Source organism: Nannizzia gypsea, genomic scaffold (genome assembly GCF_000150975.2).
Source record: "Nannizzia gypsea CBS 118893 supercont1.7 genomic scaffold, whole genome shotgun sequence".
Classification (NCBI taxonomy): domain Eukaryota; kingdom Fungi; phylum Ascomycota; class Eurotiomycetes; order Onygenales; family Arthrodermataceae; genus Nannizzia; species Nannizzia gypsea.
The window spans coordinates 937,645-958,509 of NW_003345195.1; the positions used below are offsets into that span (position 1 = coordinate 937,645).

At 47.5% G+C, this 20,865-nt stretch overlaps 9 protein-coding genes and 1 non-coding gene across 10 annotated transcripts; 3 read left to right on the forward strand and 7 right to left on the reverse strand.

Annotated features, from left to right (window-relative positions):
- Positions 1–721: 721 nt before the first annotated feature.
- Positions 722–1,875, forward strand: MGYG_07652 (hypothetical protein; the record flags this gene model as incomplete). The annotated part of the gene is made up of 3 exons (XM_003170362.1): positions 722–801; positions 855–1,115; positions 1,200–1,875. The coding sequence occupies 3 exons, from the start codon at positions 722–724 to the stop codon at positions 1,873–1,875; spliced, it is 1,017 nt and encodes a 338-aa protein (XP_003170410.1).
- Positions 1,876–2,423: 548 nt separating this feature from the next.
- Positions 2,424–2,533, forward strand: MGYG_10577. Its single transcript has one exon. It is a non-coding gene; the product is annotated as a tRNA-Met (tRNA).
- Positions 2,534–2,738: 205 nt separating this feature from the next.
- Positions 2,739–4,876, reverse strand: MGYG_07653 (hypothetical protein; the record flags this gene model as incomplete). The annotated part of the gene is made up of 3 exons (XM_003170363.1): positions 2,739–3,481; positions 3,558–3,845; positions 3,913–4,876. The coding sequence occupies 3 exons, from the start codon at positions 4,874–4,876 to the stop codon at positions 2,739–2,741; spliced, it is 1,995 nt and encodes a 664-aa protein (XP_003170411.1).
- Positions 4,877–5,484: 608 nt separating this feature from the next.
- Positions 5,485–7,359, reverse strand: MGYG_07654 (nuclear protein SNF4; the record flags this gene model as incomplete). Its single annotated transcript, XM_003170364.1, has 6 exons — positions 5,485–5,667; positions 5,737–5,846; positions 5,908–6,264; positions 6,325–6,474; positions 6,585–6,708; positions 7,141–7,359. The coding sequence occupies 6 exons, from the start codon at positions 7,357–7,359 to the stop codon at positions 5,485–5,487; spliced, it is 1,143 nt and encodes a 380-aa protein (XP_003170412.1).
- Positions 7,360–8,313: 954 nt separating this feature from the next.
- Positions 8,314–9,559, reverse strand: MGYG_07655 (CRAL/TRIO domain-containing protein; the record flags this gene model as incomplete). Its single annotated transcript, XM_003170365.1, has 2 exons — positions 8,314–8,714; positions 8,782–9,559. 2 exons carry the CDS (start codon positions 9,557–9,559, stop codon positions 8,314–8,316), a joined length of 1,179 nt encoding a protein of 392 aa, XP_003170413.1.
- Positions 9,560–9,893: 334 nt separating this feature from the next.
- Positions 9,894–12,049, forward strand: MGYG_07656 (DNA polymerase subunit alpha B; the record flags this gene model as incomplete). The annotated part of the gene is made up of 4 exons (XM_003170366.1): positions 9,894–10,228; positions 10,280–10,462; positions 10,514–11,816; positions 11,876–12,049. The coding sequence occupies 4 exons, from the start codon at positions 9,894–9,896 to the stop codon at positions 12,047–12,049; spliced, it is 1,995 nt and encodes a 664-aa protein (XP_003170414.1).
- Positions 12,050–12,219: 170 nt separating this feature from the next.
- On the reverse strand, positions 12,220–12,789 carry MGYG_07657 (Apc13 domain-containing protein; the record flags this gene model as incomplete). The annotated part of the gene is made up of 2 exons (XM_003170367.1): positions 12,220–12,717; positions 12,787–12,789. The coding sequence occupies 2 exons, from the start codon at positions 12,787–12,789 to the stop codon at positions 12,220–12,222; spliced, it is 501 nt and encodes a 166-aa protein (XP_003170415.1).
- A 530-nt stretch (positions 12,790–13,319) lies between these two features.
- On the reverse strand, positions 13,320–15,193 carry MGYG_07658 (translation initiation factor eIF-2B subunit delta; the record flags this gene model as incomplete). The annotated part of the gene is made up of 2 exons (XM_003170368.1): positions 13,320–14,306; positions 14,375–15,193. The coding sequence occupies 2 exons, from the start codon at positions 15,191–15,193 to the stop codon at positions 13,320–13,322; spliced, it is 1,806 nt and encodes a 601-aa protein (XP_003170416.1).
- A 507-nt stretch (positions 15,194–15,700) lies between these two features.
- On the reverse strand, positions 15,701–17,841 carry MGYG_07659 (kinesin heavy chain; the record flags this gene model as incomplete). The annotated part of the gene is made up of 2 exons (XM_003170369.1): positions 15,701–17,385; positions 17,463–17,841. The coding sequence occupies 2 exons, from the start codon at positions 17,839–17,841 to the stop codon at positions 15,701–15,703; spliced, it is 2,064 nt and encodes a 687-aa protein (XP_003170417.1).
- Positions 17,842–18,629: 788 nt separating this feature from the next.
- On the reverse strand, positions 18,630–20,587 carry MGYG_07660 (hypothetical protein; the record flags this gene model as incomplete). Its single annotated transcript, XM_003170370.1, has 3 exons — positions 18,630–20,117; positions 20,187–20,408; positions 20,552–20,587. 3 exons carry the CDS (start codon positions 20,585–20,587, stop codon positions 18,630–18,632), a joined length of 1,746 nt encoding a protein of 581 aa, XP_003170418.1.
- Between the last annotated feature and the right edge of the window lie 278 nt (positions 20,588–20,865).

The window sequence follows — 20,865 nt, forward strand, 5'->3', positions numbered from 1 at the left end:
GGGACTGTAAAAAGAGCCATACCTACACGGCAGTTCGACGGAGCTCATTCTTGTACAGATAAATAGCCGTGAAATGGCTGCCAGTCTAGAGCCATCATCATCATCATCATCATCCATTTACACACCTATTTCTCTTCCTTTCCAGTGCTCAGCAAGGCGCTGAGGCATTCACTTGCTGCTCCGTTGCGTCTTGTGCCCCGAGGCTTATATCACGTGATGTTCCACCTAGCCTCCGAGATAACTATATCGGGGCTATGCTTGAAAATAGCGTGGCAGAGCAACGTGCAAAAAATATGAGCGGTTGTTCCCGTCAATGGTGGAAAAGTGAGACCCAGCGTGAAAGATTTGATTGAATGAAAACTGCTCCAGCATACGGGGATCCCTGCTCCTTGATTACCCCAGCAGAGAAGGCGAAGCCCAACCTGGAGACATACTGTGTGATAGTCCATGCAGCCAGGACAAGGTACTTTACGTACATACCCAGGTAGTTGACAGTCACTACGCCGCCCCCAGGTCGGCGCTATGTGGTCAACTCTCAAGGATATTTAGTTAAGTGTTGGCTAAGCCACGCAGTCTAGTTGCATATATTGGTAACTAGGCTGCACCTTTTAGTATATACAATACACAAGAGAGCTCGCATCTATCAATCACCCAAAGTTTTCTTCCTCTCGGCCAAGTACGTTTTCAATACTGAGTACCAAAGATTTATTAGGCAGCTGCTATGGATCGGATGGGCCTATTCAGAAGTGAATTGAGGGCTACTCTGTTTGAACCATCACCGCTGAGCTTTGTTCTCAACTTGTGAGTAACGCATCTCTGGGGTAGTCGAGTGCCATAACTGACCGCCTAGATAGTCTGCTCTTATTAGCAATCCCTCTTCCCTACTTCCTACAATACATCCACATTAAAAAACGCCAGAGTATCTACGGCATCTCATTTTCGTTCCTGGTCATACGAGCCATCGGTACAACAGAAAATGCTGCCAATGTATTCCTACTTGGCCCAGTTTTCTCTATACGTACATTCTGCTGGGTTGAATATTCTGGCGACCAGTGTGCTGATGCATTACTATTGTACGGGCATTACATATTAGACTGGATCTGTGCTCAAGCAATGTAAGTGAGACTTTTTGATAAACTGTATGATATGATAGTCGTATGGCTAGAGGGTAATACTTAAATATTCTCTTTACCGCTTAGGTTTTTTCTTTGCCTGCACTATTTTCAGGATCTTGCTATACATGAGCCTCTCCCGCAGCCAGCTACCATCCGCTCAGCAGATGCCTCCCTATCCGATGAACAAGGCGAACCTCTACGCCAATCTCCTAGCCTGACAGCAAAGAGGGTCGCAATTAGAGGGGTTATATTTTCATATCTCGTTATCCTAGTCCCCTATCTCCTCCTTATCTCTATCCCAAAATCACCACCTTGGGAAGAGCCGGCATACTTTACATCTGTTGCTTTATGGTGGTTTTCTGTCATAACGTTTGCAGGAATATTCACTCTCATTGCCTTTTTACCTCAGATTTATCATACTTGGACGCTTAAACGGGCTGGAAGCCTTAGTCTCCCTAGCCTGGCTTTTCAAGGCATCATATACCTGTTGTGGGGAATATACCTATTCGTCCGATTCCATGTCGACGTCTCTTGGGAAAGTTTCTGGATTGTGTATGTTTTCGCTACTAACATCTGGGTCAATTGCCTTATAACTGGGGCTGGGGAACTTGTACTGCTGATGCTGGTTATTCACTATACTTATACGACACGAGACGATAACTACCTTCCTGCAGAGCGGAGCGAGCCTGAAAATCCCGTGGATCCAGGTGCAGCAGAGCAGACGCCTTTGCTACCACAACAGCCAGAGCATATTAAGTGACTGTGTTGGTTTTAACTTTGAACTGGCGTTTGGATAGTGGGGATGCAGTAGTTTCCATGTCTACAGATGCTAAGAATCATCTTGTGATACCTGTACAGAAAGTGGATAGTAACAGCATTTGGTGGTAGTATACCTAGCGAGCAGGCTTCTTAAGGGGGGACTTAGTTAGTGGGCATTCTTAGAGAGGAGGGCTTGGGGCACCAGATATATTAATTTCAAAGGACAAAGAGAGTGTATACTTAGACAATTGATTGGGTTATGAGCATGGTAGCCCCCAGCGACTTGGGGAGTGGGCATTTGAAAAATTAGGCTACTCGGTGTTTTCTTTTGAAAGACGAAGATAACTACTCTATTAGTTAATTAGTCACTGGGTAACTACAAGGTTTGGTGTAAGCGGGTGAAACTGGCTCGTTGGTATATAACGTCCACAGTCCTCCGTATGGCAGTATGTTTGGAAATATGCATACCCGGAAACTAAGATCCCACGGTGGAAGCATTCACCAGTGGCGGTTAAGATACAAGTCGCGGCTGCTCCTTCCATCAAGCAAGCTTCCATGGTGTAGTTGGTTATCACGTCAGTCTCATATTACTAAGTATGAGGAGCAGCTCAAACTGTTCTGACATCTGAAGGTCGCCAGTTCGAACCTGGCTGGGAGCATTTCTTTTTTGCATTTTCTTTTTCTTCCTGGTTGATCTTTTGCTGTTTCTTTTTTTTTAAGGGAAAAAAAAAGATGTATGCTTTTGATTCGCTGTTGTGTGACTTAAACTAAGGATGAACAGAAAAGGTCGTGACCGAAGGGGAAACTACCTGCAACCACAGCTCAACAGAACAGAACAGAATGGAATAAAGATAACAGACAACCTCATGCGTTTTCAAGGACTTGCCACTTGCGGAGCTGCGTAGAGATGTGCTTCCACAGCTCAATCAGCATGGTCGCTACGTCGGCCGACTGTGTGCCCTCCGCCAACTTGAATTTGACCAACGGTTGAAGCTCGCGGGCACCCTTCGCATCGTATAAAAAGTATCCGAATACTCGTCCTAGAGTGCGAGGAGTCGGCAGTGTTATGCAGAAATCGCACGATACCATCCCTGGCGGGTGGAGATACTGATGCGTGAGCTTCCGGTCTGCGCACTCGTCCGCAGTCAGCGCGAGCAGGCCAAATATTGCACAGATTACCTCCAGCTGCATGTCCGTCGTCAGCGCCAGCAGTGCCAGAGAGACCATCCGGACTTTTGCCGCTAGAGGCGTTGCTATTCCTTTGATGTATTCCTTCCGGCCTGGATCTCGCAGTTCTTTTGCCTCCAGGAAGGACTTGTCATGAATCTGCACTAGGGCTTGGTATAGAGAGGACGAACGCAGAATACCACCGGGCAGCTCGCAGAGGAAGTGTCTGAGTACCGTGGATATGTCCTGAACATGGGCGTCGCCTTTTGTCCGAGCACATTTGTACACATAGCCCGATGGAAGGCGAATCGATCTCGTGGTTCTGGTGATCGTGTCCTTCGATCGTTCTGCTCTTACTATCTGACGTGCGTAATGGCTGTATAGTGCTGAAACTACCGACTCATCACACGCACTACCGTACCCGTATGGTGCTGATGTACCTGGTAGAGGAAGAAGCGTCTCTCGTTAGCATCCAAAATACCCCTTGGGAGGAAGATCGCTTTGGCCATAGCTTACCGTGCTGCAGTAGAAAGTTGACTGGCGCTGCTATGCAGGTGGGAAGCCGAAGGACGCCTGGCTCATATTCACCTGGGAAGATGAGGGTACTTTCCCCTCCCAGTCGTGCTAGGTCTTCGACCGTTCTTCCTTCGAGCGTGCCGTACTCGGCATGGGTGTTTAAATTTGCCATAGTCTTGATACGTCGCAAGCCATGTCTATTGGTGTCCTTGCGTTTAACTGCCAGGTTAGACTTGACTTTGCGCAACCGGTTAAGCAGCGAGCTTTGTCTCGCGGGCTGATTGTTTTCTGTAAACGCAACACATTAGTACCTATTCGGAAAATGAGACGCTTTATATGGGGTGTATTGTCTTACCTGCACCAGGCAGTGGTGATACCTCCTTCGATATAATGACATCCAACCCATAATACCGGGCGGAACCATTGAATTTAAGAAGGGATTGTGCTTTAATCAAGCTCCTTCGCCTCTCTCTGTTACCATCTGTCAACCGCAAGCACGCTGAAGCGGACGAAGCACTGCTGCCGCTTCTTCGCGTGGAGAGTCGAGGGCCTCTACCAAGAGCCTCTCCTTGCCCATGTCTATGGTGGCTGCTGTTCGAGTTTTCTGTTTCATGAACAAAACATTGGGATGACCCTAAGGGAACAAGGACACTGCGTGATCCTTCCCATGGCTCCATCGTTTTACTGTCGGAAAACGGGTTTGATTCGGCTTCAGATGGCATCGCCGGGCGTCCCGCCTCAAATGGACTAAAGGCTCGCTTTGTCGGGTCATGGTTGACGGTCATGTTCGATCTCTCCGACATTGCCGTATAGCTACTTGTCTTACTTGATATCCCCATGCCATTATATACATCTCCCCCTGTGGTGATGGCAAGGTTCGCTGTTGTGGTATTTGGGTGAGCCATAGCCGGTGCGTCAGGACTATGGACACATCTGTTCTGTGGCTTGGGCCGATCTGGAGAGCGATCTGGTATTTTCGGAGCCTTTTCCATAGATTTATCTCCTTCTGACCAGTCAGGTTGGATCCGAGCTGCTAAGTTTACTTCGCTGAATCCTGGGAACTCGATCATAGGAGGTAGACCCCCGTATACTTCGCTTGACCCTGCTGAAATTTGCATAGATTCTCCCTTACTGTCTGTCGGTATGCCCGAATCTCGTACCTTTTTTGGAGACAACACGGCTGAATGAAAGACATCTTGGGAAGAGGATGATCGAAGACTATCTCCTGAAGTGTTGGCTTTCCTCCGCTGGAGCCTTGCATTCCGTCTTGCTTTGGTATAGAAACTAGTCAAATAGTCATAGGCTTCGGAGAGGCCCATTTTCGGCTTTATTTTTGTCAAGCCTGGTGGGTTTGCTGTTGTTTCGTTATCATTATTGACATTTTATTATTATTATATACCTATACCTAAGCTCTTTAAGAGTCAGCGACATATTCTAAAAAGGGAAGGTGTTACCTAGGAGCGAAGGCGAGATCCTCCTTGGAGGACGAGGGAAGCCTTCCTAGTAAAGACCTAGTAAAGAGATATATTATTATGGCCAAATATAAGAAGAAAGACGGAACAGAAATAAATTTCCAAATAGCCTCCATGATTCGGTCTTCTATTCATGCATCTTCAACGCCGAAAATCTCCGTTTTACCCAATGCCTTATTATTCGAGCTCTTTGCCCATTCCGGATATTAAACATGTGTTTTGGAACTTCCTTTCAAGCCAAAATCAACACTTATGCGGGCCAATAACGGTGCAAATGAAACGGTTGGTAAACGAAGAGAGTGCACATAAGACGTTGTAATGCATTAATCCCAGCCAACGCCGCCATGGCCAATTGAGAAAGTAAAAAGCGAAAAGAAATAAATGTGTTGATAAGAATAAGAACAAGAAACGCCAAATTATATGCACATGCACATGGATTCCTTTTTTATCATTTATTATGGCTCGTCCTGTTCACCTTCTAGCAGTAGGTAATGAAGGATATCGCTTAAAGCAAGGACTCCTCGGAGACGGAATTGGTCATCGACAACTACTAGGCGATGCACCCTAGATCTCCGGATGGTGTCGAGAATGGTATCCAGCCCATCTTCGATCGAACAAGTATAAATCCCAGGGAAATCCTGTTCATCTCTTAGTTAGAAAAGTGCTACATGAGCCCCACGTTTTAAAGGATAGGGTTAGGTACTCACGGGGGAGCGCTTTTTCAGAACCTGCCCTACCTCTAGATTGAGGTCGTCATATACCCCTCCCTTTATTAATGTAATCACATCAACGGCTTCGAATACGTTGTATACAACACCTTTTGTTCAGGACAAAGTTAGCAATATATTGTTGATATGAGGTTTCACAATGGCAATTACCTTCACTGTTAATAATTGGTACACTAGATATGCTCCTTTCAACCAGCTTATGTATGACGTCAATCACAGGAGTATCCATAGAAGCTGTTACTATGTCGGTATAAGTTCCAAGATTAATTTCCTTTAGTGGTTTCCGTAACTTTTGGGTTTCTGCTACATTCACAGCAACAAACTTGAGAAGGCGATACTGAGTAAGTACGCTGACCACCAACGGCCTTTCGGTTTGACTGTCGTATGAAACGAGGGGTACACGGCGCGCTCTGGATGATAACATGCTACGACAGGCTTCGTATAACGGGCGTTCCGGGCCAATCGATATGGTTTCTGGAGGCGCTACACCAAGAGCCCGTTCAACTTCTGTGGACGAATTAGCACTGAACCCCGTAAATAGAAGTGGAGTTAGGTTTAAATGTATACCTCGGAGACTGTTTAACCGAAACTGATCTATTTTTGCCAAAGCCTCCTGATGTTGGAAGTAATATTGAATCACATTAATATAGTCGGATGTTGTTAGGATGCCGGCGAACTTTGAAGTTGTAGAATCCCAAAGGGGAGCAGACACAATTCCTATACGCCAGGAATAAATTTGATATCACCATTGGTTAGCCAATGATATATCCTGGAAGATAGTGAGGTATGAGGCTCGAGCGAGAAAAGCGGACAACCGAATAACATACCATTTTGAATGAGAATATTCAAACTCTCTTTGACTGATAACGAGGTGTCGAATACGATAAGTCGGAAACTGAGCGGCAGCACGTCATAACTTGTGCGGACTTTTAAGAAATTTCGAATGGCACGCTACAGGAAACCACGAAAGCGTTAAATCAGGCAGAGAAGTCGCAGGGCGAACGAGCACGAATATGTTCAGTTGAAAAACAGATTATATTCTTGTTATAACTTTTAAACAAGGGATGAAGATGGGGTCTCTCGTATCTTTGAGTCTGGGGATTGGTGGGGGTATATATAAGTTGGGCATGTTACGGTCTTCTCATCGCTCTTCTCCTTTCCAAGGCTAGAGAATAAGGAATGTATATAGCCTAGTAGAGGGAGTTCGAGAGAATTGGAACTTCGGTAGGACTGTAGCCTACGGGACATGAGAGTAGCCGATGTCGCGGCTAGAAATTGGGTTGGAGTGAGGGGATATAGGGGAGAAGCCGAATAAGGAAGAGACAAAGAATAAAAAATGAAACGGACATAACAGGAAACAGATACTGGGGCATATGAGCTTACCAATGCCTGTCGTTCATCGTCATCAACCACCCTTTCCTGCTGTGTGGGGGTCGTTGGTCGCGAGTATCCTTGGGGTCGTAGATAGGAGGATGGCTGCACAAAGGGGGCCTCATGACTGCCCTTGGACCTACTATGGGCATGGGGGCTCCCCGCACTGGAAATTGGAGAGTCGGAGTGCCGGGTTGGGCTTGAATATTGCCGGGATATTGAGTCTTCCATGCTCGTGTTATTCCGCGGAACTAGGTGGCCGTCCGTATACCAAACAAAAAGAAAGAAAGAAAGAGATCTCGCATAGGCACTCTAAGCACCCTACCAGCTGTCCAATTATTCGAAAATTGGGTAGGCTGGCGGGAGGTATGAGGGAGGGAGGAGGGAAGGGGTTTGCGGTAGGTAGCGGTACAGCTCTACAGAGACTTGGTACGTGGGCGGCTGTGCTACTGAGTCCGATGGTAGTGTAAAAAAGCCAGTATTAGGGTTCTGATCGAAGACAAGGGGAGCAGAGAAGCTATATCTGGGATCACAAAAGCCATGCACTGAATTGAGACGTCTGGTTCCTGTCTTTGGAGGGAGGGAGAGGTGGAACAGCACGTTTGATAAGCTGTTGTTGCTTGGTGGGGAGATATTGGAACAGCCAAGGTTACGGGGTAAGCTTGTGCCCGGATCCTGGGGGAATTGAGACGATATCGGCCTTGCGCATATATCCAGTTGCTCAACAGCAGGGGAGATACTGAAGAGACGCCAGAAGCAAGGAGTTTGTGATACTTGATATGAGGCGAAAGTTGCGTCAAGAAGATGCAAGCCGGCGTTTGTTCGAGTTTCCATTTTTGGCTCGGGCAGCCGCGCGGCCCGACTGTTGTTCCGGATACGCTGACTCAGCATAGAGTCTGATCGAGGCAACGTAGAATTTTATAGATCGAGATAGACGAAAAGAAAGATGGGAGCAATGATAATAGAGATAGATTAAAGGGAATGCTACTAAAAATCTAAAATTCCTCTACGAGATAAACTAAGAGGAGAATAAGTAAACGCTTTTCAAATCTGCAAGCAAAGGGACACAAGAACAGAAGGTGCAATAGGCCAGATCTGATGTCAGGCATGCTTATGCTAAAATGCAGTTCTCTAGGTTTAGAAGAAAAAACAAGGGCATATTAAATATAGTGCGGGAGGCCAAATTTAGGTAACCGTTGTCGTGATCTCTTGCTGGGGTTTAATTGCGCCGTCCACCGCCAAACTCTCCATCTTCTCCTCAAGACCAGCCTCGCCCGCTGTAGTGGGTGTCTCCCTAAGGCTCTTTCCAGACCCACCCTTGAGGTAGTCTTCATGTTCACCAATAAACTTGCCTCCCTGGATCCATCGCTCGCGGTAGGCCTGTCGTTTTTGGGCAGCCAGCGCATTCAAAGCTGGCCAATAGATAGAATGGTCATACTCAAAATCAACATCTCCACCAGTTGCTTTAAGCAGTTGAGAAGGCGGAACGTGCTGGCGCATGTCTTCATTAAATTTTAACTTCTCCCTCGTCAATGGGTCGATAAAAGGAGTGATCAACTTGAAGAAACCAAGAATGAAAAAGGACACTACAACAAACTGCGGGTTAGCCGAGAGATCTCGTAAAATAGTAAAGAAAAGTTCTAGATCACGTACTATTAATGACTAGAGCTCTGCCGAGGCGCTCTGGATAATGATTTTGCAGGATGCTCAAAGTTTGCCTTCCCTGAGACAAAGTCGCATTCTGCCCAGAACTAGTCTCCTTAAAATTCACGAGTAATGCAAGAGACTCTTGGCCAGGGCCCATGAGATCGATGACGCGCTCAATCATGAAGACGAGATGCTCGATCTGGCGGGGGCTGTGCTCAGTATTTTGCTTGCTAGGGTTAAGGTACAGGCAGGGCCTAGCGTGAATATCGTAACCCAGGATCACTTGTTTGCCAGTTTCATTCTCAATTGAGATGTATTCCGGAGTATGCTCCTTCACACCGTATTCGCGACGCCATGTCAGGGTTGCCTGCAGTCGGGTCTCTGCACTAGCAACATTCCACTTTGTAGCACGAAGGTATCGGAGCAGGCATTCTCGTGTGAGGAACATGCATTCATCATCGCTCAGTGGCTCACGAGGTGCATTCTTTGCAGACGTAGCCGGAATCGCTGTCCACCCTCTCACCAATGCAAGGAGGCTGTCGTACTTAGATTGCTGTTCGGCGGTTAGCTCTGCTGGCGGGATAGGCTTGCAAGAGTCAAGTGGTCCACGGAAGAGGGTTTTGATCAAGCCGTCAGCAGCGGATAATGGGAGGCCGGAGATATCAACAGCCTTTTCGGCAGGCCCTGTATTTTCATTTTTATTCACTTCTGTTTGCACAGCTTCCTCCGGCTTATTCTCCTTTGGCGGCTCCTGTGGCGGTGCGGGTGTGCTTTCAGAGGCCATATCGGTTTTATTTTAAGCCGAAGCACAGGATGTTGACCAAATGAGGCGGACACAAAAGAAACGGCCGTATCTTCTCTTTGAGTCGTCGTCTTGATTGTCCTTTGGTGGTCTTGTGTTGTGTTATTGCTTTAGGGGAAAAAGCGCCAAGAACTAACTTTCAGGGGAGCTACGAACGGCAGAATCTCACCGCCTTTGTTAATTGAGTCGCGTCTTTTAAACGCGTCAAGAAGCCATAAAAGGCAACTTTTGATATCTCTGATTCTTTTGTATGATGCTGGCTGCTTTTTGATATTAATCATTATATATCCATTTAAGTGATAGAATTCAATTGATAATGGCAGAACCTACGGAGCAGCTGAATGAGCTCTTTGGCGGCTCTTTTCCCGATGGACTTCCCCAGGACGTGTTAGGCGAGCTTCTGTCCATTCTGCAGCTCCACGCAATTGACCCTCAGGAGCTCTTTTACAAATGGGAATCTTACTGTTTGAAGATGGCTGGAGAGGAAACAGTTTTGAATCTGGATACTGTTCGTTCCTTCAAGCGCAACCTTCATGATGCCATAGAAAGGGAATCGCGAGCAAAAACTCAAATGCGGGGGACAGAAAAGCGAAATACAGGGACGGCAGCGCCTCGGCCCGCGGCTGGAGGGAATCAGGGAATATTTGACATGTAAGTACTGCAAAGAAATATGTTAGGACTCGAAATACTGATATCACTAAGGTTAGATGATTTTGCGCCGAATACCCCGAAAAGAACTGCGAGCGGCTCAACAGGAAGTTCCGTAAAACGAAAAGCGTTTGACACTCCTACCAATTCAAGATTTCATAAAGGCGCGAAGCTAGACTCACCAGGGAGTGTGAAGACGCCATCTCGCACTGCTGATGGTGCTTCCAACGGAACTTCGTATGGAATCTAATTGTGCATATCATTGGCAGCCACTAACGATTGAAACAGATCTACCCCATTCTCCGCACGCCAAAACAGTGGACAAGTTATAGAAACACTTAATCCTGATATGAATATGGCATCCGCTCCTCTGGCACCTTATTCAGATCCCCGCATTAAGCTGACCGCGAATACCGACATCAGGAAATTTTCATATAAGCCCATGGCGATGAAACTGTCTGAGGCTTCGGAGATTCTTGATGACCGAATAGACGAGTTTATGGCGATAGTGCAGAAACATCACAAATTGGAGGACTCGGCTTTTGGCAATGCCGCCCAACAAAGCACACGAGAGGTTATTGCCGTGGGAAGAATAGCGTCAGATAGCCCCGAGGGAAGGCTGAATACCGCTTCCATTGTCCTTGAAACTTCTAGGCGAACAGGGGCTGGTCTACGCGTGCCACTGAAGATTGATAAACTCCAACATATAAACTTCTTTCCCGGTCAGATTGTTGCACTCCGAGGTATAAATGCTTCTGGAGAATACTTTACAGTTTTTGACACGTTGGCTATTCCGCTACTACCATTACCTGTGTCGCTACCAGCAGAAGTGGAAGCCACAAATGAAAAACTTGACAGCTTTGGTGATCAGCCGCTGAATTATATTTTTGCAGCCGGCCCTTATACAACTGACGATAACCTAGCATTTGAAGCTCTAAATACCCTTTGTGAGAAAGCTGCGGAAGAATGCGCGGATGCACTCATATTAACGGGACCATTCATAGATCTGGAGCATCCTCTTATTGCTTCGGGTGATTTTGACCTTCCTGAATTGAAGGGCTTAGATCCAGATACTGCCACTCTCGCCACTCTTTTTAAACACTGCATCTCACGACCATTGACCCAACTTGCTTCAAAGGTACCGAATATAAACATAATACTGATTCCTTCAGTTCGAGATGCCGTTAGCAAGCATATTTCATGGCCGCAGGAAATCCTTCCTAAACGAGAGTTGGGCTTACCTCCTAAACAGGCGAAAGTCGTCACAAATCCTGTGGCTATTTCATTGAACGAAATCATGGTGGGGCTGTGTGCCTCCGACACTCTATATGAACTGAGGCGAGAGGAGGTAGTGAGCGGGCGACCCAGTGAAAGTGATCTATTGAGTCGCTTGCCGAGGTATCTAATCGAGCAGAGGCATTTTTCTCCAGTTTTCCCTCCAACGGCCCGTGAAAATCTCCCGAAGTCTGGGGTTGAGGAAAATCTGCAAATTGGGTCTATGCTTGATACTACATATCTCAAGCTTGGAGACTGGTGGAAAGCAAGACCTGACATCCTAATAACCCCTAGTGTGTTACCGGGCTTCGTCAAGGTGGGCAAACATTTTTATCCCTGCATATTGTCTACATTTTCTCTAACATGTTAACCTAGGTTGTTGAAAGCGTTGTTGTCATCAACCCTGGGAAGTTATCCAAGCGGCGAAGCCCTGGAACTTACGCCCAAATTGCTGTACACCCCAAAAAGCTCACGGAAGAAGAACGGGAGTCGAAATTCGTAGGGCACAGAGTTTACGAGAGGGCACGGGTTGATATAATTCGCATATAAACGCGTATTCACGTGCTATTGGCGTTTACTGTTTATTACTTCAGAGTCTGGCCACTGTGATGAGATGTTAACGAGAACATGTAATAATATATGCTTCTTAAACACAACCATGGGTATCTATCTTGCGCCATGAACGATAAAGCAGTAAGCTCGGGAGTTCGTAACCATTATCATCTTAAACAAACCATCCTCTTTCGCCTCTGTGTATTACTCCCCGGAAGTGCGGCTGTACCACCCCTGACTCCTAGGCCGATATTATTAGTCCCTCTCCCAACCGGCCTGGTCTCGCCCCTCTCTCCCTGCACTAGCCGCATACCACTCATCAGTTCTTCTAGACCCAAATCCCGCCAGGAAATCTGCCTTCTCGAGTCCATGGCTCTGGTAATGCCAAATGCAGCATGTTGGTCTGGCACAACATCATCTTCATCTTCGGGATTAACTGGTTGGAACTGGGGCTGTACGAATATATCTTCTATAGGGAGGAATGAAGGAATGTTTGCCGGGGAAGAAAGATCGTTCATCGCATTCATTTGCTGCTGTTGCTGTGAATCGGACGTTTTCATAGAGGATGGAGTGAAGAATGAAGTATGCGGGCGGTTAAAGTCTTCGAACACATCTGCCAAACGCGGATGGTGGAGGTGGAGGTGTGTCGCGGAGGAGTCTTTGGACTATTTGAGTAGGTTAGTTTATTATCTGATTATTTCTTAGATAGGTAGACCAAAGAACTTAATATATACCATCTTTTTTCCTTTTTTATGCCTTATTTTTATTTATTTTGCTGTGTTTCGCGGGCTCCAAGTTGTTGACGTTAACTAACTATTTTAAGGTTAAACATTGAGGCTCAACTTTATGATCATGTGATATAAATATTGCGCAAGGGCCACCGAGAGCATCTAACGACGTAGTAAAAATTCAGAGGATAGTAAAAAAAAAGTCTGTCATTCATACTTTTGGAACACCCAGTAAAACCCATAGTAATTTGTTGATCGTTATCATCTTTATCCCATGACGCCACGTACCCGTAGATATGCCTCGTACCCTTATAAATAACGCAAAGAAGGACGCTGGTATGGTGAGGGCATGTATAAAATACAGACACGGAACAGGATCCTCGTTGCTGGCAGAGGGGACTGCAATCAGAAGCTAATAAAAAGCGACGCTAGATCCTTTGTCAACTTTGCCCAAGTGCCTATTTGCGCTGGACTCATAGACACTGCCATTCATTGCATTAGTGTGGGCAGTATCACGTAACAAGATAGGCAGAACTAGCCTAGTTCTGGGTTTCTGTGCTCATTCGGTGGACAACCGGGACAGCGCTGGGCGGTAAGCTTCCCATTTCCGTCACGACCATATCAACATATTCCGCAGGGGTGAGATCGTGCATAATATTCAGGAGCTGTAGGTTAGGCATCTCGCGCCAATTTTCGAGGGGTAGCTTTGGATTTTTCAAATGAGCTGGTATTTCGATGGCAGAAGATGAGGAGCCCTTGGATGTTTCGGGCTTGATATTCGTGACTGGTGGAGGGAGATCAGTAAGTTGTGTACATGGCTCAGCAGCAACCAATTCATCGGCCTCAGCTATCTCGTTGACAACTATGCTGTCGAGTGCGACACGGTCGGTGAATTTGATAGTTTCACAGCAGACTATGACAGGGATGTTCATTCCTCCTGATTTTTCCTTGGCTGACATAGCTACTAAAGCAGTGCCGACCCTTGAGAATAAGCCGCCATTGCTAGTCATGGCATGCGCACCTAGGAAAACTTTCGTCGCGTCTTTGACGGCCTGACTTATTCCATTAATAAGGGAATACTGAACCCTTAACCCGGCCTTGGCCAGGGTTTGGGCAAGGTTCCTCCCTTCGAACAAAGGTCGGGTATCAATGATTGAGACACGGAATTTCTTCCCTTGCTTATGCGCAGTGAGTAAGGTCCTCTGGATCACACTACTACCAGAAAAACAGAGTATAACATCTCCATCGTCAATCTTCTGGGCAGCGCTGTTGGCAATGACTTGTCCCGCAACCGTGATCTTTTCACGAATGAAATTGTCGATAAAATCGTAGATTTCTTGTTTAGCATCTGGTTCAGGAACAGAAGGGTCGATGGATGATACGATCAGCTTTAAGGCACGGATCGCGTTTCCTTGACTGATTGCAAGAGGCCGACAGCTTGCCAAAAAGGCGATTTGGTGGCCCAAATGGGTTGTTAGATGTCTGGCCAAGGATGTTCCTGGAGGTGTAATATATGATTGAACAACCTGGAGCAGATATAAACAGTCATTAGTTCTCCATGTATAGGGAAATTGGCAACCAAAGGCAAACATACCCGCTTGAACGCTAAGAGCGTAGCAACGCATCGAGCACTGCTTCCGCAAACAACGTAGTCCTTAATCTGCATTCCAAGCGTAAGCACCGCTGGATGAACATCCTTGTTTGCGCCTGCGATTCCAGTCCTCCTCGTATACCATGGCAAATGTCCAAAGACAGCAACGACCTTTTCATCAACGACTTCTCTCCTCTTCTTCTTCGATGATGTCGACTCTACTGGCGCAGGCGGGGTAGGTAGCGTATGTGCTGGTCCATGCCTCTGTGCTGACGACTTATTCGATGACTTTGACGCATCCGATTTAACAGAAGCAGCTTTCTTTGGCGTGGACGGCCCTTGCGGCGTAGAGGTAGCTGAAGAAACGGCTGAACCAGTTGAAGCGGCATAAGTAGCAGCGTCGGCTTCCTGGTCTTCGCTTGCGGGACGACGATCCTGTTTCTCCTTCGCGCGCCTCGCAGCCTTCTCGGCTTTTGCTCTCTTCTTTAGTTCAGCGCCGGAGAGCTTTTCGGCACCACCTGAAGCAGCTGGTTTCTCCTTTGCCTGTTTTTGAGTGCTGTCTGGCTTGGGGGCTTTCGCTGGTGCGGTGTCAATCGGTGGAGTAGATTGCGCACTTGGTTGCGTCGCGGCCGCGGGCGGAGCTGGAGCGCTTGCCTGGTCTTGCGGGGTGGCCATTGTAGTAGCTATATCTGATATCCAGTTGGCAAGCCGATCGCTGCTACAGTCACTGGCCGTAGCCGTCGATTCTTCTCCTGTGGTGGTGAATGCGGTTGCGGTGGTTGTGGTGTGCGAGTTTAGTGCTGGTGGAGGAAGTTGAGTCATTGTGGAAACGCGAAGCTGTCAGGCACAACAACCGCAGCCAAGAGAGAGAGAGAGACAGATTGGTAGATAGAAGGACAGAGACTACACGACAGAGACAATGTTATATACATACTTATGTCAGTGACTATTATTACAGTGAAGAGCAGTCAGGTTCAATAATTAATATTAGGACCTAGTGACAGCCCTTGGTCGTTTATTTATTCACAGGCTATCTTGTCAATCCCGCCAGACAAGGAAATATCGAAAAAGTGTAGAAAGGAGGACAAGAAAAGAAAAGCAAAGGGGGTGTATAAAAAGAAGAAGAAGAAGAACAGTTCGAACATATTTAACATGCAAGTACTCCGCGCCCGTCCTACCTACGGCTTTGAAAACACCACCAGCATAACCAAAAAGCCTCAAGCTCCGCCCTAGGAAAGAAAGGATCATCCTGTCCGTTTGAAGTAGAAAAGTGAGTGAGGTCAGAGGTCTCGTTTCTCATCAAATGGGTTTTTCGTTCATCGTCAGTTGTCAGTTATTGGCTTCAAGTTCGCCGAGCACCTTTCTGGCAGCATGGCTAGGCCGGGAAGGTCTCTTCTTGACGCCGAATCGCTCACAGTCGTCAGCTAGTTTTTTGCGGAACATGTTCAAGTCCGAAAGAAGGTCTTCCATCTCGGCTTGGACTTCAAGAGCTTCCAGGTCGAAACGGCTCAGGCCGGGTTTTCCGTCCCATATCTGGTCATCGTGGCCTGGAGGAGCGGTGTTCTCCTTTTCTGCATCTTCCTCCAGAATTTCGATGTTGCCCTCATCCTTCGTAAGCACAGAACGCACGCTGCTCTGTCTGTTTCTCTGTTTTGGAACCTGTACCGGAGGTATGGGGTTCTTTAAGCTCTCTAGGGCCAGCTTCAGGTGAAGACGGAGAGCCTCGTTTTCGGTCTGGAGTTGTCTGATCTTGGTTTCACTGACCATCTTCATTTCTTCCATCAACTGCTGCATCCTCGTCACCTGTTTTTGGTACTCTTCCAGTTTTTCAGTTTGCAGCTCGCTCTCACGCTTGGTGACTGCTTGCTGGCTGACGCTGAGCTGCAGGGTACGGATAAGTTCGGCCATCTCTGCGATTTCGGCATCTCGCTGAGCTGCAGATATATGGTCCTGGTTGACAACAGCACGGTTCCGGATGCGTTTGGCTTGGTTGGCATACCGAAGTGTCGAGAGAGTCTCGTCATAGTCTCCCGGGGCAATGCATGCTATCATTGCAGTCTTCGAATTTCCTCCTAAACTGTCTTTGAGGAGCCACGTAAGAATGGAGTCTCGGTAAGGGACAACGTCTTTGGTCTTGCGTCCATTCTGCCGCTGCTTTGTGTCTGCCAGAGACGCAATCACACGGCCTAGGGTGGTCAATGACTTGTTGATGTTTGAACCCTCTCGCAGTCTCTTTCCGGTTGCCTCCGTGGACTTTGCCCGTTCGGAACCAGCAAGATCTACCAGCCGGATCCGAGCAACTCGTTCGGTAGTTTCATCAGAATCTAAGTCGTGGTGAATTTGCTTAAGCATAATGGTGAAAACAGCATGCGATCTTGAGCTGGTATCGTTCATTTTTGTGCTGGCAATTGTGCGAGATGCATCACCTTTCCGCATGTAGCGCATAATCTCAGCAATATTTCGAACAGGTACATCTGTTAGATCCTTCACATATGGCCCATCTGTGGGCGACTCACGGATTTTAAGATAATATGGAGGGTCTGTTCGAGGAACTAGCAAGTCGCGGACATGTTCGTTGTATACCTCAAAATAGGAGACACGGACATTGTAGGTGATATCCGGCGAGTTTGAGTTCTCAATGCGTTGGAATAGATCCTCGCATGTTCGAGGGATTAGTCCAGGCTGCTCTGGAGTGCCCATCATTGTGTAACTCTTCCCTGAGCCCGTCTGTCCATATGCAAATATACATGTGTGGTATCCTTCAAAGTTGTGATCCAAAAACTCTTCGCCCAGACAATTATAAACATCTTCCTGCTCGGCGTAGTGTGTGTCTGCCCTGTTGTGAGACCAGAAGGAGTTGTCAAATGTAAAACTCTTATCTTCAATTGCTTTACTTCTGTTCTGGACTCTTGCACTGGCAGGGCCCTTCGCACTGATGAATGATGGTGCACTTAACGTAGTCGATTGCGTTCGGGGGTTCATCGAAACCAGGCATTCCGTCCCATTACTTATTTCTATACGATGGCATTAGAATTGATTTTGTACTTTGGGAAAATCTGCGCACAAATGGAGGAGTATATAGGGGGCAAACCTCTCGGCAAAAATGCCCTGACACGCACAACGACCTTGACGTTTCCTCCGCTATTTATTGGCGCCTCAACCTTAGTTGCGGGTGCCATGACGCTTTCTCTTGATCGGAATGAAGGCGTAGATGCGGTAGACCTTAACGCGGCTGAGGACGCGGATGTGAAGGACGCCATACTCGGTGTCGCGCCGGGATAATAATATTGTGCCGAAGGAGACTCGACGGGCGGAGTGCAGACTCTGCCTTGAGACGCAAAGTGATCAGGCTGGCCTCCAATGCTACTGTAGAAGCGTGGATCCAGGGCCATATTCCTACTGTTGGACTTTAATATATGGGCGAATTCGGAGAGAATGTCATGGAGTCGTGAAAGGTGGTTATGAAACATGTAGGGAGAGGAGAAAAAGAAGAAATAAAGAAAAAAGAAAGATGTGATGTGGAAGAGATGTGGAATATTGGGTGTAAGAGGAAGAGACCTGGTCCCGTTCGGTGCCTCTGCTGTGGGTGCTGATAAGTGTTGAAAGTAATGATGTAGGGTTACCTTTGTATCTTCGGGGAATCGTGGTCAAAGGAAGCTGTGGTCACAGAGACAATCGCATTATAAAAATGGGCAAACGAGGAGCGCTGGGGGGAATATCGATGCTGATACAGATTTTCCTGCGGAAGAAGAGGACTGCTTCGTGAGCTCCCTAAACGCATCAGATGTTAGCCCCTTGGAATCTTGTGACAGGCGCTTCCCCTGTAGAAGAAAGCTGGGGAAGTTCCGTCGCTGCTTCTTTGTATCTTGGTGGTGGAGACGGAGGAAAACAGAGGAACTCACAACTCGGGATCGCGGTAACTGTAGAGACAGCGAGAATTGGCCTGACCTTCTTGCGGACAGCCTGTGAGAAAGCGCCTGTTTGCCTGGCGGACTTTGAGGATGTTGATCTGCTTCGTCTCGCAGGCGTCTTGGATTATCTAGTTCGCGGCTTTTGCTTACTTTTGACGTCGGACGGCGTTGCCAGGGTAACAGTCACGTGAGTGGATGTTTATGCCCAAGGCATCGTACTCCGAGGGACCAAGAGATGGACAACATGGGGATGGACATGGATATGGACACGGAGACGATAAGATGAACGAGTTAAAGTAGTTTATACGATGGCTAAAGGGGATGGTAGGCCCTGGTATAAAGGGTGACTAGTTCAAGCTGAGGCATCTCCCCATGAGCTCCCGACCAATTTCCTGCAACAGAGCCTTCTCCTTCTTGAATGCGTCGATGCCTGCCTTCTTGAGTACTACCGACTCGGCCTCTAGCGCCCTGCAGAGCTCTACCACCTCACCATCGACCGGTGCATAGTGTACAAGAAGACCCAATGATAGGAGCAAACCGTGCAACGTGTCGGGGCTCTCCTGCTCTGCCCTGATAGCCTCGACTACCGACGCAAGCAGCTCAAACTGGTCCGCTTCTGGCAGGCTTTCCGCCTCGGGAGGATCAAGCAACCGTTTATTATGATTAGACGCAGCAAGGTTAAATATGAGAGATGCGCCTGTTGCTCTGAGGCTGCTGCGGTAGTCTAATAGGGCATTCGTTGCAAGCTTGATGCAGGCGTGGCGGAGACCATCATGGTGCGCGAGCTGGGTTAGATAAAGGTGAGATGTAAAGAAGTTGCAAGCTAGATGTGTCATGACAAGCTGCTGGCTGTACGGTGTATTCGAAAGGTCATTCGCTCGGGACAGGAGAGTCAATATGGTTCCATGGTCGTGTTCTTCGGCGTAGTATCCGCTGACCCTCGGGTCGCCAAAGATAACTCGAAAGAGGTCCAGGATGGCAAAATGGGTTTCTGCCGGGAGGGAGAGGAACTTTGTCTTCACAAAGAAGGAGAGCTGGTTGAGATCCGGCAATGGAGGCTTTGTCTGGTCGGTGCTATTTGATGCTTTGATGAAATTGACCAAGGCAACAATGCTGGGGTCGCTAGCAGCAGGCCCGACCTTTGACAACAGCTTATCCAATGGGGGAACCTTTTTGTAGGATATATATTGATCGATATGACGCTCTAAGCTGGGAAGTTTGAGGCTGGAGTGAGGATGCGGCGGCCATGCCATCTGTAGAAGCAGCTGTACATTTCCCCGAAGCTCGGTAGGATTCGCCCCAGACCACTGATTCTCTCGTTCACCCTTTAGATAGGTGATAAACGTTGGTGTTACCCTCACTTGGTAATGGGAAGATATGTCATATGCCTGGGCAATATCTACCTTGATGAGGACTGCTTTGCTACCGGCTTCTTCTGCGAGCTGATCATAGGTTGGGTATACGATCTTGCAGGGAGGACAAGTGGAGGAAGTGAAGAATATTACAGCACACGAGGATTTTGCCGAAGCAAGTAAACTTTGGATGTCTTTAAGCGTCGAGGCATTCCGGACCTCGCCTTTTGGAGGCTGTTGAGCTGAGTTGATCTCCGGTACTGCTGCTCTTGTCGGTGCGGATACAGGTTCGGGCTGAATGGCAGGTCCCTGGGTAGCTCCACGGAGCATACCATCAATATAAGGCTTCATCATCTGGCCAAAGGGGGTATTAAGAAATGTTTCTGGGAGATTTCTGATATGATCTGGAATGCCCTTGCCAACTAGAAACATGGACAAGTCGTGGGTAAAATTGTTACAATTCCGAAGGAACAAGTCATAGGACTGGGATGAGTAGAATGTTAGAGCTCTGCCTGCTCGATGTCATACATGAAGTCGCTGGGTATATCATACGCTTTCATGATAAGTCTCAGCCAGGGACTCCATGTACTCTGATATTACATCCATGGGCAGATCAGTACGGCCCAGGCTGATGGTCTCCATCGGCTGGCCATGGTGGGTTGAACCGGGAGCCGCTTGCTGGATACCTCTGCCAAAGAAGTATTCCGTCCCCTCCAGTACTATGGATGTATGGTATATCGCATCTATCTGCACTCCTGTTAATGGACGAGAAAGCTAGAAGAATGTTTGTTAGCTGGCCTATCCCGCTAGAAGAAAAGGAAGAAGCCATGTCCCCGGTGCATACATCTCTGGCGAGTCCCTAGGTAACTAACAGTTAGCAGCTGTGGAAGTAAGCTAGGGGTAAGACGTTAGGCCACCTTAGAAAGATCATAAACATAGAGTAGAACATCCATTTTGATTTGAATAGTTAGCGTAGAGGCTGATAACTAGGTGAATACCCGGGCTATAAGGAGTATTTATTCCTTGCTGGAGAGTAGGTAGGCAGCAAAAGGCCGCGTCTCTCTGGTTCTTTTAGTTAAAGAAGATCGCCAAGACGCGCTCACATGTTTCCTTTTAGTTAAAGGTCGGCGCCTAGTGAGAACAGCTTAGTTAAAGAAGCCCCTAAAAGACGGCGCCTAAATTAGTCAGAAAGCCGCCGAAGCGCCTTGAAAGAAAGTGACGTTGTGATACT